This window comes from Canis lupus, chromosome 37 (genome assembly GCF_048164855.1).
Source record: "Canis lupus baileyi chromosome 37, mCanLup2.hap1, whole genome shotgun sequence".
NCBI classification, from domain to species: Eukaryota; Metazoa; Chordata; class Mammalia; order Carnivora; family Canidae; genus Canis; species Canis lupus.
Window position 1 is genome coordinate 11,070,683 of NC_132874.1, and position 16,872 is coordinate 11,087,554.

The following is a 16,872-nucleotide window of genomic DNA, read 5'->3' on the forward strand; positions in this document are numbered from 1 at the left end:
AGCCAGACCAGGAAGGTGACATTGAATAAATAATCATCAGCCCGGAAGCAAGGATGTGTTGCCTCTCTGTCTTGGTTCTTCCATCCAGAATAGAAATTGGAGGTGATCGTTTTAGAGGAGCTGATTGCAGGGAGAGGGTGCTGGAGAGAGGGCGGGGTGGGCAGATTTCTCATGGAAGCAGCGGTGAGCTAACGGGTGTGCCTGCCACAGCAGGAGGAGGGCAGGAAAGGGTGGAAGAGGATGGGAGGTAACCCACCCCTAAAAAGGAGAGGTGCTGGCTACAAGGCATCCAGACATGAAAGGCAGAGGGGCCTCAAGCTGACATAGGACAAAGGCTGTTCATGCTCACATTTCATCCTGCAGACTGCTCAAAGTGTTTGGAGAGGAATGTATTTATGGGTTGAAAAAAAAAGAAAATGGGCCGTGTCGATCCACCAGAAGTTATATAACATCTTCGGTTTTATCTGGTACTGCCCTTCTGAAGATATTTTCATTGGGGTTTAACCAGAGACTATGTGAACCCCGGCATGAATGAATTAATGATTTAATGAATGAATTAATGATTATTAGCACATCTGAAAGAGCGCAACAGGGAACTCGGGAGTGGAAAGAAAGTACCTGAAGTGTGATTCAGTGAAATCACGATGAGTTGAGGCAGCTACAGCTCGGCCTGGAAAGCTGCCTGTTGCGGAGTGAGCCAGTCCCAGGGAAGGCTCCGCTCCCCTCCCTGGGGAGGACTGGGAGTCCAATTTAGCCCTGGCTGGTGGAAAGAAACAAGGACAGCCAGAGGCTTCCAGCGTCTAAACATTGACCTCTGTTGGCCAGTCATGCCGCTGCAGTGTTTTTACGTATGGAGAACAACCACAGACCTAGTCTTTCAGATTTTTACTGAGCACCTACTACACACCAGGAAGTATTCCACACTCATGTTAGAACAATGAGCAGAACAGCCAATATCTCTGCCCTCATGGAGCATATCGTCGTGGGGAAGTCTGGGGGAAGAGGTGAAGCAAACAAATAAATAAAATAAAATAAAATTTTATTTTATTTATTTATTTTTTTTTGTAATCAAATTTTAAAAACAATGCATCAAAAGATAATAAGTGCTATAGGAAAAAATAAAGCAGCCTAGAAAGGATAGGGATGCTAGGGACGGTGGGTCGTTACTTTCAGGAGGGTCATCAGCAAAGCTCTCTCTGCAAAGGGGAATGGGAGGCAACAGTACACAGGGCAGGACGGATCCCAGATGGAGGGAACAGCAGATGCACAGACCCAGAGGCTCGTGTCTTTTGCAGTTAAAGGTTCAATGAGGAAACCGGTGTCCGTACAGAGCAGTGAGTGGTGGCATGGGGGTATGCAGACCATATCAGGCTTGTTCATGGAGGCTTTTTCTCCCAGTGAGAAGGTGGCTTGGCCAGGGCAGTGGTGGTGGAGGCAGGAAGAAATGGTCTCATTCTAGATATATTTGGAAGAAGGAACCAACAGCATTTGCTTGTAATTTGGAGGTGTGCAGTGTGAGAAAGAGCCGGGTAAATGATGATTCCCAGCACCTTGACCTGAACCCCTAGAAGGATGGAGATGCCATTCATGGAGATGGAGAACAGAGCAGGTGCCAGTGGGCAAGGGCGTATCAGGAGGTATTTTGGACACATAAAGTTTGGGTTGCCAGTAGGCACCCACGTGGATGTCATCAGACAACATGGTTGTCATTATCCATCTACGCCCTTGTGAAGTTACTTGTTTTGTTTGCATGTTCTCTTCCCCCACTGAAGGCAAGAACTGGATCTTCATCCAGAGATACTTTGTTCTAGTCCCTGACACATAGCAGGTGCTCAGGATTATGTATGGAATGTTATTAAAACTGCTAGCCCTGGAGCGTGAATACTTGATCAATAATATCTTGAAGCTCTTGGCACCATAGGGAAGACCCACGTGGGTCTCGAATTCAGGCAATTCACAGACTCATCATCCTGGTTTAGAGTAGCGTCAGGTCACAGAACCCCACCTTCTTTGTTTCACATCCAAAACAGTACCCATTGGCGATGACAGCATGTTTTGAGCTAGATAATGCTCCTCACCAAGGGAATCCCAAGCAGATTCCCCCAACCATATATATCCTCACAGAAAAAAAAAAATCCCTTAGTGTGATTTCTTCATTAACTGTTAATGATAGGTTAACCTTTAATAATGTTTATGTCCTTCTGACAAGCCTAATTATGAAATAAAAATAGATTTGTTATGAACACTTGAGTGTGCTTATTTGAGAAATGTGCAGCAAGGGTTTGACTTTCACCAACGAAAGAGACAAAAAAAAAAAGTATTTAACTTATTTTAGGTCACATCTATGCAGACCTAAAAATGCATTATCTAGCTAATTCAGTCTACATAATTAGGGAGGAGAAAATATTAGGATAAATATTAGTGAGGATAAGTAATTAGCGAGGACAAAAATAACATTCAGCCTCAGCTATCTGGTCCACTGCTTACAACGATCAGATTATCCAAATAGTCTTTTGCTCCTAATTTGCGTAGACCAAGCTGAGGATGTGTGGTGTGGCATCTTTTTCCAAGATAGCAGAGGTTCCCTGGGAGGAGACAAAGCCAGAATTGAGGAAGAAGGGACCAAAAGCAAGCCTTTGAAGTAGTAGAGATCTTCCCCAACCTGTCCAGGTTAAAAATAAATTCTATTATCATCAGCTCTTTATACGCCAAAGCTCAAATATTCTTCTTTCCTCTTCCTCGTCACTTTCCTTTAATGCATTTTTTAGGTAGGCTGTTCAAGCTATAGTCCACATTACAACATTTAATTCTAAAACTTGTCTGGGGAGTTTTGAGATGAAAGAGTAACAAAGGGCTTTCAGAATTCCCCCAAATGTTGTAATGTATATAATGGGAAGCATATGCATCTGTATCATAGCTTTTGGAGCAATCGGGATCGGTAATGTTACCTATTACACCAAGGCTTCAAAGACCTTTCTTCTTTCAGATGAGTCTACAGGTACTAGGCAACATGTGGACGTTCAGTTAGATTTGTCTACAAGTAGGCAGGAAATGTTATATTCAGAACATGATATGCTGCTGGCTTCTCTGAGGAGTTTGTGTACTATGGCTCCTACACCAAGACCCTACCCATTAAGCAGGTGTCAGGCTGTCTGTCAGCAAGGAGACAGACTCTACTCAAGTACAGGGGAGCATCTAGGAAAATGCAGAGCCAAAAAAGAGGGCAGTGTGTTTAGAAATAAGGTTAGTAGTATTTTGAACATCACGTTACCTCTGACCAGTGTTAGGTAGATGAGCAAATTCTTATGAGGTATTTACACTTGAGAACTTTGTCTCAGTGATTTTCAATTGCAGCTACACCATCCCCACTTGAAGTAGGATTTATTCCTTCTGCTCGATGTATGATGTTAATGGCTCTAAGAGGTTTGGAGCAGGATTTATGAAACCAGCTCCAGGTTGGTCCAGTTGGAACTCGGTGGGCATCCCCATCCAATACTGTACCTTGTAGGTAGGTTTCTACATACGTATATGCAAATACATATGTATAAGCAAATACATACGATATAGTTCTGTAATTAAATATCAGCCTCATCACCCACTTATGTAGGGAGATTAGAATTGTATGCATAGATATATAAGGCAGACACTATTCCACAACTTTCTGAACCATGAAATAAAGCCATGAGCCCATGCTATTTACTTCAAATAACATTTATCACTGTTGGGGGTAGTGGGAATGTTAAATTCATCTCTTTTAGTGGTATTGGAATATTTTTGTTCACAGGGGCAGAAATAGGAGCATAGGAAAAGAAAATGAGTCTGGGAGAGCCAAAGACTGGGATTAAATTACTGTTCCATCAGCTTATAGCTATGATGTTAGGCAAATGATCTAATCTCTCTGAGACTATATAGTTCCTTATTTGTAAAATTGGTACAATAGTACTTTTTTCACTAGTCCGATGTGAGCATAAACAAGATAAATTTTTGTGAAGCTCGTACCTGAATGTTTGACAGGTAACAGACACTCAAAAATTGTTAGCTCTCTTTACATTATTAAAATAGTCCAATGGCTGAGTCGGTTAGGCGTCTGCCTTCGGCTCAGGTCATGTTGTCAAGGTCCCGGGATCCAGCCCTGCCTTGGGCTCTCTGCTCAGTGAGGAGCCTGCTTCTCCCTCTCCCTACCTCCTCTGTTCTCTCTTGCTCTCTCAAATAAATAAATAAAATCTTTAAAAAAAATAGCCCAGAACAATTTTCCCCGCAGGTAATATGCACATTTATATGGACTCATGCTCACCCATACTATGGTAATAAACTTGCATATTCACTCCAGTTGTCTCCTCTAAAACTACTTCTGGCTTTTATGGAACAAATAAAGTATATCATTCAAGAAGTGTGTGTACAACTAGATCAATCATAGTTATCAAAAAAGATAAAGTCGGTAAAATAGAAAACCACAGTCCATATAAAATCCCACAGTCCTTTTAAATCACATGGACATTTGCCACTTTTAGGTTTGGAAGGGGATATTTTAATTATGTACATGTTTGTGTATATGTACCTGTGTATAAAATTCAACAAAACATTTTTCATATTATTATATATAGTCATTATTTTGATTTACCCACATCTATCACTTTCATTATTATTTGTTCCTCCCTGCATCTACAAACTTCCATCTGGAATGATTTTTTTTCTCTACATAAAGAATACTCTGTAGTCTTTTCTTTAGTGCAGATCCCCTGGTGGTGAAGTCTCTTAATTACTGTTTGTCTGAAAAATGTCTTTATTTTGCCTTCATTCCTGGAGGCTCCTTTTGCTCAATATAGAATTCTTGGTTGGCAATTCTTTTTCTTTAGTGTTTTAAAGATATTCCACTGCCTTCTTAGACAAAACACTTCCATTTTTTAAACCAGTAAATTTTTACTTAAGGAATTTCACCTGGGATTCCTTTGACTGCCAATCACCTTAGCTCCTCCAACGTCAGAATCACAATCTCCAAAATAGCCCCACTAAAAAGAACCTTTGCTCAGTCCACAGTTGTCGCTGCCCGTGAGTCTATAGTTCTTTTGGTTAGGCTTCTCTCATCTCCACTTGAATATGGACAGACTTCAGAACTTCCCCACGTATAATCTTTGCAATTGCTTTGGTTTTGTTTAGCTCACAGACAAAGACTTAGACAAAGAGGAACTCATTGTTTAGTGTGAGTTTTGATACAGGTGAGAAGGAACGTGATACCTAGAATAGTTCCATTCTTTGCATTGAGACGTTAACTATGAATTTAATCGTTGCCTGTTTTGAGGTAATGTATATTTTGTGCTGGAGACTTTGAGGATTTTCTTTTCCTATCGTTGGTGTACAATAGTTAAACTGTGCCCTGCTGAGGTGAGAATTTCTTTTTATTTTTTCCTGCCTGGGGTTAGGCCTTCTTGAATCTGCAGATGATTGTCTCATACCAATTTTGGGAAATTCTGAGCTATTATCTCCTCAAAAACGTTCCTCCTGCCCTGTGATCTCCCTCTTCTCCTGGTAGGATTAAACTTATGAGTCTGTTAGATTCTCTCTCTGTGTCTTCTGTGTCCCACCTCTCCTCTGTGTTAGCTATATTTTTATCTCTGGGACTCATTCTATATAGTTTCTTCCAAAGCACTAATTAAGGAATCCAGTTCCTGGGCTGCCTGGGTTGCTCAGTGGTTTAGCGCTGCCTTCAGCCCATGGTGTGATCCTGGAGACCCAGGATCGATTCCCACTTCAGGCTCCCTGCGTGGAGCCTGCTTCTCCCTCTGCCTGTGTGTCTGCCTCTGTGTGTGTGTGTGTGTGTGTGTATGTGTGTCTCTCATGAATAAATAAATAAAATCTTAAAAAAGAAAAAAGGAATCCAGTTCCCAAGTTCTCTCATCAGCCTCATTTATTCGGTTGGAAAACCCATTGCATTCTCCTGATTTTAGTGAATGTATGTTTCTTTATTCTAGAATTTTCATGGATTTTTTGAAAATATATTCTAGTTCTCTACCAAAATCCTCAAGCTTGTCTTTAATCTCCTTAAATATTGTAAACATTTACAGACATTTTAAAGTCTGTTTCTGATGACTCTACCTCAGAAGTCCCTGTGGGTCTGTTTCTGTTATCTATTGTTTCCACTGTTTGTTTGTTTTCATGTCCTCTGGTCTGTTCATGGACCTCATTCCTCTTTTTTGAGTGTGTTTTATTTGAAAAACTGTGGAAATAAAGACCTTAACCCAATTTTAGGGCCTTAGATGATTAAAGTCTGAGCTTCAGACCCTGAGAGGACCTGTGTACTTCTGGTTCATCTTACTCCTAGAGTATAGCCCTTAGCACTTTGGGGTCACAGCCCAAAAGAATAGAGCTCACCAGAAAGCATCCTCCCTTAATACACCTAAAGGGTGCCCTGAATTTCATTCCCTACTCTCCTCCTCTCCCCACCTCGCAACCTTCCCCCACGCCCTCTTGAGATTACCAGAGGTCTACTTGGTTTTGAAACTGCTCAAGGTCGCAATGTGCAAATGCTTTCAGGGAAAAATAATCCCAAACACCAGGTTTAAATCTCTCAGCTATCACCCTTCCCTGAGCCTTACGTGGTTGGTTTTTCATTATCTTCTTTTCTGTCTAATGCAATCAGAAATAAGTTTTTACATTTCACCCTTAGTTTTTGTTTGGTTGGGTTTTGTTCAGAGTATTTAGTTGTCCTCAGTAAGAAGATTGTTCCAGATTACCTAGTCTACTACCTCTATAAAAGCTATTGAAAGTTGACTCTTTCAAATTACTTCATTGTTCTTTTTCTTTTTTATATAGCATAAAGTTGAAGAAAATAAATTTCTATGAAAATTAAACTGTTAGAACCTCAAGTGCATTTCAACCTAATTCAATGGCAACGGTAGGGCTTTCACTGGACACTATCTCCTTGCCTATGCTCACCTATCTCCACTTCCAAGAGTGGGTTCCCATTGCAACCGCACCTGTACTCCACCCCCGTTATGTTTGAAAACTCAGCACAGTGTATCCTCATCCAAGAAAACTCCCTTAATCACCTCTTCTTCAAACTGGTCTGTGCCTTTCCTCTGCCCTCCAACAACCTGATACTGGTATTAAAGTATTATAACCCCACTCACCGTGTTGATTGGCAATTATGTTCATGTGTCTCTTTTGGCCACCGATTGTGAGCTACTTTGGGACTAGGACTAGGGCTGGCTTTTTCCGTTTATTTCCTTAGCACAATACACAGGTTGCACATGATGATAGAGAAGAGAGCAACCTATTGAGAGGATATTGAGCTTCCCCACTTTTGGTATTTATCTTCAAACAAATGCACGGGCTGATTTGAGTACCTGGTGCTTGACCTTGGATGGGCCAACTACTTGAGCTCTCTGTGTCCTAAATTTTATCATCTCCCCAACATTGTCCACCCCTCAAACCTCTCCAAATGCTGCCCAGCCCTCAGCTCGGGTAAACAGGGAAGCCCTCTCTGTTTACTGTGTCTGCTCCTTTCGATTCTTGAGTACACACTCATTTACCCAATAAATATTTATTAAGCTTCCACCATATGCCAGGTGCCCTTTTAGGGGCCAGGGATATAGCAATAAACAGGTAAGGGCTGCCTTCCGGAGCTTGTATACAGTCTCACTCTGATCCCTAATTATACAAGAATAGCATTTGTCCAGCGAGCTGATAAAAGTGCAAGACTTTTATCTTGTGCTCTCGCTTGAGTCCCCTGCAGAGCCTAGCTTAGTACTAAACACCAAGTACCTGTTCTGGCGTCCTTGGGGACCGATCCATTTGTTTTTAATTTTATTTATTTATTCATGAGAGACACAGACAGAGAGGCACAGATATAGACAGAGGGAGAAGCAAGCTCCCTGCTGGGAGCCCGCTGTAGGACTTGATCCCAGGACCCCAGGGATCACGACCTGAGCCAGAGAGGCTGATGCTCAACCCCTGAGCCACCCAGGTGGCCCTGGATCCATTTGTCTTAAAGGAGGCCGGCTAGAGAGCCCATAGTTAGTGAAATGATATTCTGAACACTAAGTGGACTTTTACTGGCTTCCCCCCAACACCCATATACGGTTAAGTACTGGTGCAACCAAAAATTAAGAGCCTCCTTTGTGTGTGTTGGTGGATGAGGTTTGTGGAAGGAAGTCTTATTTTTTTTTTCCTCCTCATTTTGCTTCTGCCCAGGCGGCAGGCAGTGTAAGACATAAAACAAGAATAAAGCATCCTCCTCATCCTCCTTCCTCTCTGTCTCTGTTTCCACAGGTCAGCGTGGAGGTTTTGGTAGAGTACCCTTTTTTTGTGTTTGGACAGGGCTGGTCATCTTGCTGTCCAGAGAGAACCAGCCAGCTCTTCGACCTGCCGTGCTCCAAGCTCTCCGTTGGGGACGTCTGCATCTCGCTGACCCTCAAGAACCTGAGGAACGGCTCTGTTAAGAAGGGCCCGCCCGTGGATCCCGCCAGCGTCCTGCTGAAGCACTCAAAGAGCGACGGCCTGGCAGGCAGCAGACACAGGTACGCCGAGCAGGAGAACGGCATCAACCAGGGAAGTGCCCAGATGCTGGCCGAGAATGGCGAACTCAAGTTTCCAGAAAAAATAGGATTGCCTGCAGCGCCCTTGCTCACCAAAATAGAACCCAGCAAGCCCGCAGCAACCAGGAAGAGGAGGTGGTCGGCCCCGGAGACCCGCAAACTGGAGAAGTCGGAAGACGAGCCACCTTTGACTCTTCCTAAGCCTTCTCTAATTCCTCAGGAGGTTAAGATTTGCATTGAAGGCCGGTCTAACGTAGGCAAGTAGAGGCAGCGCGGGGAAAGGAAACTCGGCTCCCCCTTCTCATTTGTATCCAGATTACTGTACTGTAGGCTAAATAACACAGTATTTACATGTTACCCTCCTTAGGTTTCTGTTATAACCTTGTCATTAGAGTTACAGCCGGTGTCGCGCAGGAGACTGGTGCACGCGCTTTCCCACGAGGGCCTGGCCCGGCCGTGAGCGCGGCAGGTGCAGGTGGAGGGGGCCGGGCGCGCAGCCCAGGAAGCCCCCGCCGCTCGCCCCGAGGATGCTCGGAGGGCGGGGGAGCTGCAGGGGGGCGGGGGGGGGGCTCGCGTGGGCTCCCGCGTGGGCGCGTGCACGCGGGGAGGGGGGCACAGGTGCACGGCCGCCGAGGCTCTCCGTCCTTCCCTCGGCCTCCCCCTGCCCCCCTGCCTCTTGCCCTCCGCCCGGGACTGGAGGCCCCAGGGGGAGCATCCTCGTGAGGTCCTCCTCCCGTGCAAAGCCGACATCAGGAACCCCGCTCGCCGCAGGGCATGCTAGAGAGGCATCAGACAGCCCGTGGAAAGCTCCCCGTGTAAAAGAACCTTCTTTTTTTTTTTCCTTCCTCCAACATATTTTACAATAAAAGCAACTTTTAATCCTATAGATATATATTTCCCCCTATGGGGCCTGACTGCACTGATATTTTTTTAGAGCAACTGCCACACGTGGGATTTCGTTTCTGCTTTACTTAGTGCAGTGATGTCTCCAGGGTGTCAGGGTGGGCAAGGGGGGAGGGGGGTGGGCGGCGGCGGCAGGAGTAGCAGAGAGTGGACACCCACTCGGGATTCCGTGCAGTGTTAGGAAAACCAATCAGGGGATCACGTTGACTTCGCTCCCAAGAGGTAGACGCAAACTGCCCTTCTGAGAGCCGCCGAAGCTCTTCGCATTGGGTTTGCAAATTTTGTCTTTTAACTCTAGTACTGTTTATAGTTCATGACTATGGACAACTCGGGTGCCACTTTTTTCAGATTCCAGTGTGACGTGAGGAATTAGATTTTGAAGATAAGCATATATATTACTATCTCTAAGCACTTAAAATGCTGTTCACACTTTATTACCAAGCATCTTGGTCTATCATTCAACAAGTACTGTATCTCCCTTTAAACTCTTTGGGAAGAAAAAAACAAAACAAAACAAAAACAAAAACAAAAAAAAAAAAACCTAAGTTGCTTTCTTTTTTTTTTTTTTTCAACACTGTAACTACATTTCAGCTCTGCAGAGTTTCTCACGAGCAAGATATTGGAAGTTTCAATGTGGTTTAAAGGGATGAATGTGAATTATGAACTAGTATGTGACAATGAATGACCACCAAGTACAGCCTCCCAGAAGGCACTTTTCACTTTGATGTTTGAGAAAGAATTAAAGGCACATGCAGAGCTGGCCGAGAAACTGAGAGAAAAGGGATGGAAAAAAGAATACTCATTTTTGTCCAGTGTTTTTCTTTTTAAGATGAACTTTTAAAGAACCTTGCAATTTGCACATCTTGAGTTGATAATTTGTGTGATATTCCTGCAGTTTTTATCCAATAACATTGTGGGAAAGGTTTGGGGGACTGAACGAGCATAAATAAATGTAGCAAAATTACTTTCTAACCTGCCTAAACTCTAGGCCATTTTATAAGGTTATGTTCCTTGCAGAATTCATTTTGGTCTTTCTACCACATCTGTCACAAAAAAAGAAAAACAAAAAAACAAAAAAAAACAAAAAAAAACAAAAAAAAAACAAACAAAAAAAACGTCTTAGCAGGACAACTCTGAGAATTTTCTTCAGACTCATTGAGAAAGTTTTCCATAAAGACATTTATATATGTGAGCAAGTTTTTTTTTAAAAAAACAATTACTTTATTATTGTTGATATTAATGTTATTTTCAGAATGACTTTTTTTTTTTCATCTGAAATCGAGATTTTAATGTTTGGTACAAACCCAGAAAGGGTATTTCACAGTTTAAGCTTTTCATCCCCAGAGACCTGAAATATTGTTTGTGGGTTTTGAGTGTGTGTTTTAAAAAATAATAATAAAGTTTTATAAATAGGGAGAAATTTTTAAATATTCTTACTTGGAATGGCTGCAACTTATCTGAACAAATAATCGGATTTTTCTTTTACCACTGAAAGTAGTACTTGCATTTCATAAATTTGAAAAAAAATTCTAATGTCAACCCACATTTTGGCTATCGAGTATTCCGTTATATTTATCTCTCACCAGAACTAATGATATTTATAAACCGTTTTCTGGGGTGTACCAAAAACATTTGAATAGGTTTAGAATAGCTAGAACTGGTCCTTGACTTTCTGTGGATTTCATTACCCTCTCAGCATGCTAGCAGAGAGCTAGGTGAGCCCATTCTTGCGGTCATACTGCTTACTTAGTGCTGTTTTGGGTTTTTTTTTTTTGTTTTTTTTTAAACGTTTCTGCTCAGAGAACTTGCTTAATCTTCCATATATTCTGCTCAGGGCACTTGCAATTATTAGGTTTTGTTTTTCTTTTTGTTTTGTAACCTTTGATGGTAAGAGGAATACGGGGCTGCCATATAGACTTTGTCCTCATTAGTACCACTATTTACGGAAACTCACGTGGACGCAGAAACACACACACACACCACCTTTCGGCTTAACTTCCAGTATTGAACTAACTGGATCCTCAACCCCAACACTAAAGTGGGAAAACATACATGGTTTGGAGCAATAGGAACACCACCATAATTTTTTGTGCTTCTATTTCAGGTATAGGAATTATAAAATAATTGGTTCTTTCTAAACAGTGTCCCATTTCATTCTCTTGCTTGTTTAGCGTGTGCAATACTTCCCGTGCCAATAGGTCCAACCAATGTGCTCTAATAGTTAAAGCTCATTCCCCCGTTGGGCCCATCTTCCCTGTTCTGGCCAGAGAAGGGCTGGACGGGAGGAACCAGGAAGGGGAGATCCTCCCACACCATGCTCCCCACCCCGGGGCTGAGTGCTGGGGCGGGGGGTGGGGGGGTGCATCTCGGGAGCCTCATGTGTCTGTCACCATGTTGCAGAAAGAGCCAGTGAAGGAGAGCTAGGGGACCAGCTGCAGTCCCCCTGTCACCACGAGGAATAGTGAATGTGGAGAGGTAGTAGGTGGATTCTTTTCTAAGGTGGACCCTGGAGCAAGGAGAGCCAAGGTTGACCCATTCATTCTCCAGGGTGTTTTCCAGAGTGGCCGGGCTCCTCCTCGGGTCTGTGTCTGAGCTGTGCCTCTGAGCACAGGCAGGAAGTGTGGCCCGCTGTGTGAGTGCACGCCCTGAGCACGCGGCCAGTGGCCACAGAGGGGCCACCTGAGAACAGTGGTCACCACTCCTTTGTGGCAGCTTTCTCTTCAAATAGGAAGAACATCCAAAGGACAGGGAAACCTCGTCTTGTTGGCAGACATTGGCGAGCCCAGGGCTCCCAGAGCAGCCTTTGCCACCGCTCCCATGTAGCAAACAACAACGACAGGCGTAGACATTCTTCGGTGCCGTGCAGCTTACGAGGATCAGCCATGTGCCTCTGTACTGTGTCCACTTTGCAATATTTACTGACAACCATCTTTAGTTCTTCTTTCTTTCCCATTTTCCATTCCTAAACTACTAACAGCAGGCCTTTTGCGTTTACAATGGAACACAATCACCAGGAAATCAGTCAGGGCGAAAAGAAAAAAAAAAAAAAGAAACCAACAAACAAGAACCTCTCTTTATAGGGATTTCTAAATACATAAAATGACTGTTCCTTAGAATGTTTAACTTAAGAATTACTTCAAGTTTTTTTGGGCCACATCGGGGAGGGGGGTGGGACATATGGAGATGGATGCCACTTACCTCAAACCTTGTAAAGTGGAAATCCAAATTGCATTTTCGTTTGGACTTTCAGGATAATCTTCTATGTCAGTCAATTTTTTTTGTTCTCCCCGACTCACCCAGTTTGGTATGGGAGGATCTGATTTTTTTTCCGCGGCCGTTGATCCCATTGCTAACTCTGAATTGTGACCCTCCGTGTTTTCTGTTAGGTGCGTGTGTCGGGTTTTTCCCCCCACCAGGAAGGGGCAGCATCCCTCTTCTCCCCTACAAGGAACTCTGCGAAACCTTTCTCACCTCTTACTCAGGGACGGGGCTGGCGTGTGTGTGGTACACTGATGTGTCCAGAAGCAGCACTTTGCCTGCTCTGGAGTAGGGTTGTACAACTTTGAAGAATGTTTGGATTTCCTGCATCTTGTGGATTACTCCTTAGATACTGCATACATTGCAATATAATGCTGCATGTTCGAGATGAACAGTAGCTCCTAGTAATCATAAAATTCACTCTTTGCACATAGTTTGATCTTTACTGAAATGTGTTGCCAAAATTTATTTTTGTTGTTGTAGCTTTGGAATTTTTTTCGTTTGTTTTTTAAGGAAACAATTGAGAATACCCTTTAACATCTGTGACTACTAAGGAAACCTATTTCTTTCATAGAGAAAAAAAGAAAAAAAAATCTCAAAATGCTTTTGAAGACACTAATGCCATGCTATTTCAGATGTGGGAGAAGCAGCAGAGCTCTTGGGACGGGAGGCCAGGCTTTGTGAGCTGTGATGGTTGTCATGGCTACTGTTTCCTGAACCGCAAGCAGCTCAACAAACTGGTCTGTTCTCTCCCAGAAGGCTTTGCACTTCTGTTTCCTCGTCACCCACGATGATTCCAGGTGAAAGACGGGCCGGCAGTGTCCGCGGCCCAATCCAGCGCCTTCGGTGGGGGTATAAAAGGAAAGGAAGTTATGCTTTTTTATTTTTTAAAGTGGAGTGGAAGCCTTTGCTTCCACCTTTGTGTTTTTAACCCAGAATTTCTGAAATAGAGAATTTAGGAACACATCAAGTAATAAATATACAGAAAATATACTTTTTTATAAAGCACATAAGTGCGTATGCTATTGTGTTGGGTTGGTTTCCTCTTTTTTCCACGGACAGTGTTGTGTTTCTGTTGATAGGGAAACTCCAAAGAATTTGCACACCTCCACTCCGGAGCTGAGATTTCTTTTACATAGATGACCTCGCTTCAAATATGTTACCTTACGGGATAGGATCTTTTCTTGTAGCACTATACCTTGTGGGAACTTTCTTTCTTTCTCTCTCTCTCTCTCTCTTTTTTTTTTAACGTACACCTAATTTGAGAAGCTGAAGAAGAAAAAATTTTGAAGCACTCACTTTGAGGAGTACAGGTAATGTTCTCAAAAATTGCACAAAAGAAAAATGAATGTCGAGATGATTCATTCAGTGTTCGAAAGACATGGATCTGTTGAAACAATGAGTTTAATACCTTGTTTGTAAAAAAAAAAAAGCATAAAGTTTGAAAGTTACATGTTTTGGGTTTTTTTTTTTGTATATAGAAATTTGTCATGTCTAAAATAATCAGATTTGTGTGGTTATGGCCTGGAAGAATTACTACGTAAAAGGCTCTTAAACTATACCTACGCTTCCTTTATGTTTTTGTTATATAGAGCCCTCTTCTGAGGGAGGGCAACTCTGTATTCTGAAATTTGAGAATACTGTTCATTCCTGTGCTGAAAATACTTCTCTGAGCTCCCTTCTTGGTTTAAACTCTCAAGCCCTTGCAATTCCTTTTTTCTTCAGAGATCACGTTTGACATCGTCAGCACTTCCTGTTCCAATAAACCCAAAGAATATAATCCTGAACAAGAAGTGTTTGTAACAAGGGATCCTAGCTACCAGTAAAGCAGAACTCATTATGAGGACAAAAAAAAAAGTCAGCCTTCTTTCCCCCCACACCTCATTTCAATGGGGGGATAAAACATGAATTTCAATTTCAATGCCTCGTTTTGCTTTAGTTTTTTTTTTCTTTAATCTTGAGGCCAAAAGAAATGTGGAACAACTTCTCAGAAGAGTCCTATTTTGTCCCCAAATCCCAAAATCAAGGCAGCCGGCGGAAACTGGACAGCCGTGGGGGTGTAGAACAAACCCACGTACAATTCTTAAATTCAGAATCTCAGCCCCTCCCTTGGCGTTAAATGCAATGCTTCTGGTAGCTGACATTCACCTGTACGATGGCAGGAGGGGACAGTAGCTTCAGCTTTTCATGTCCTTCATGACTTGCAAACAAATGGTTCAGCTGTATTAAAATTAAGTGCATTTGGCCAATAGGTAGTATCTATACGGTAACAGTCTCTAAGACTTTCCATAACTTTTCTTATCTGAAAGGACTCAAGTCTTCCACTGCAGATAATTGGAGACTTCACCCAAGTTTTCTTCCCTTTTAGTTTGTTTGTCCGTTTGCTGTCTGGATGGCCAACGAGCCTGTCTCCTTTTCCATGGCCAGTCTGAAGGCCTGTGTTGGAAGCGCTGTTTACAGTAATCCTTGCCGGGATCACATACTGTCCTCCGGAATATCAAGTCTGAGCTGATGGACACTGGCTTACAGCTGGGTCTTTACAGAGCAGTTACCAAGAAGTTGGGTGCGTAGGTTTCCTCTGGTTCTTAACCCGAACCACCAAATCTTTAAGGTAGTATTCTGGTCCAGGAGTGGGGTAAATTGCTTAGTCAGTGGAACTTGACACCTGTGCTTTCGGTTCTGTGAATACTGCCCTTTTGGCCTTTTGGGGTGGTTTCTTCCTCCTTGGTCTTCACCTGTAAACCCACTTAGGGTCCAGGGAAGGGAGGTTTCCGTAGAGCCCTGCCAGTATTCGTGGGTGGCCTTGGGTGAAGACGGCCTAGCTTCTGGCCGGGGCCATCTCTGAGACGCATACCCTTGTATGTTTTACGATCAGATCATTACCCACCAAACTTCCAATTGTATGCCTCCCACCGGCCAAGGGAAAAGAGACACCAGAAGTTTGAGGGCACTAGCAGACCGACATGGCCAGTACCGAGGAGAACTAGCGAAGGAATGTTTTGCACCTTATTGAAAAGAAAATTTTAAGTGCATACATAGTTAAGAGCTTTTATTGTGACAGGAGAACTTTTTTCCATATGCGTGCATACTCTCTGTAATTCCAGTGTAAAATATTGTACTTGCACTAGCTTTTTTAAAACAAATATTAAAAAAAATGGAAGAATTCATATTCTATTTTCTAATCGTGGTGTGTCTATTTGTAGGATACACTCGAGTCTGTTTATTGAATTTTATGGTCCCTTTCTTTGATGGTGCTTGCAGGTTTTCTAGGTAGAAATTATTTCATTATTATAATAAAACAATGTTTGATTCAAAATTTGAACAAAATTGTTTTAAATAAATTGTCTGTATACCAGTACAAGTTTATTGTTTCAGTATACTCGTACTAATAAAATAACAGTGCCAATTGCAAATGTGTGTCCTTGCCTGTGTCAGGTCCTTGGAGAAAAGATGAGACCGAAGAAAAGATGGTAATTCCGTACCCAGCCCCTCTGTGAGCACTGGCTTGGTTTGTGGTGGGGAGTGACACAAGGCAATGCTTTTCCTAGAATGCTTTTTTGAGGACGGTGGCAGGGGTGGGGGTGGGGGACCGGGGAGCAAGATGTCGTGGTCATGCCTGCGACGAGGCCTGAGATAAAAGGCACATTTCAACAGCCCATGTTTTGACTTATTCAGTTCACGTTTTATTTCTCCTATCTGAACAATGCTGTTGACAAGAGAGATTTGTTTCTAAACAGCATTTGGCAGCTTCATGGGACTCATGTAGCATCATTGACACATTCTGGAACAGTGTTGCTGAACGCTGGTTAGTGGTCTGATGTGGAAAGTTCCTTCGCATTTCCTTCAGTTCATGCCTGATAAAAACTCCACAAGCAATAAATAAATAAAATCTTAAAAAAAAAAAAAAGTGGGTGGGGTGTACGCCTGGGTGGCTTAGCGGTTGAGCATCTGCCTTCGGCTTGGGGCATGATCCTGCAGTCCCCGGATCGAGTCCCGCATTGGGCTTCCTGCATGGAGCCTGCTTCTCCCTCTGCCTGTGCCTCTTCTCTGCCTCTCTCATGAATGAATAAATAAATCTTTTTAAAAACAAAAACCAAAAAACTCCACAAGCCAGGGGGCTCCCGGCATGCATGCGAACAGCAGAGCCCCCTCGTCTCAAAGAGCACTGCACCGCAGG

At 43.0% G+C, this 16,872-nt stretch overlaps 1 protein-coding gene across 15 annotated transcripts in view; it reads left to right on the forward strand.

Moving 5' to 3' along the window:
- The window catches only part of ATXN1 (ataxin 1), a 413,109-nt gene extending 397,001 nt beyond the window's left edge, over window positions 1-16,108 (forward strand). For 14 of the 15 annotated variants that reach the window (XM_072814235.1, XM_072814236.1, XM_072814243.1 and 11 more), the window contains one exon: window positions 8,269-16,108. In XM_072814235.1, the coding sequence (XP_072670336.1) occupies window positions 8,269-8,799 (531 nt within the window). In that variant the 3' untranslated portion in view covers window positions 8,800-16,108. The remainder of the gene's footprint in view (window positions 1-8,268) is intronic. The other variant, XM_072814248.1, reaches the window with a different exon arrangement.
- The last annotated feature ends 764 nt before the right edge of the window (window positions 16,109-16,872 follow it).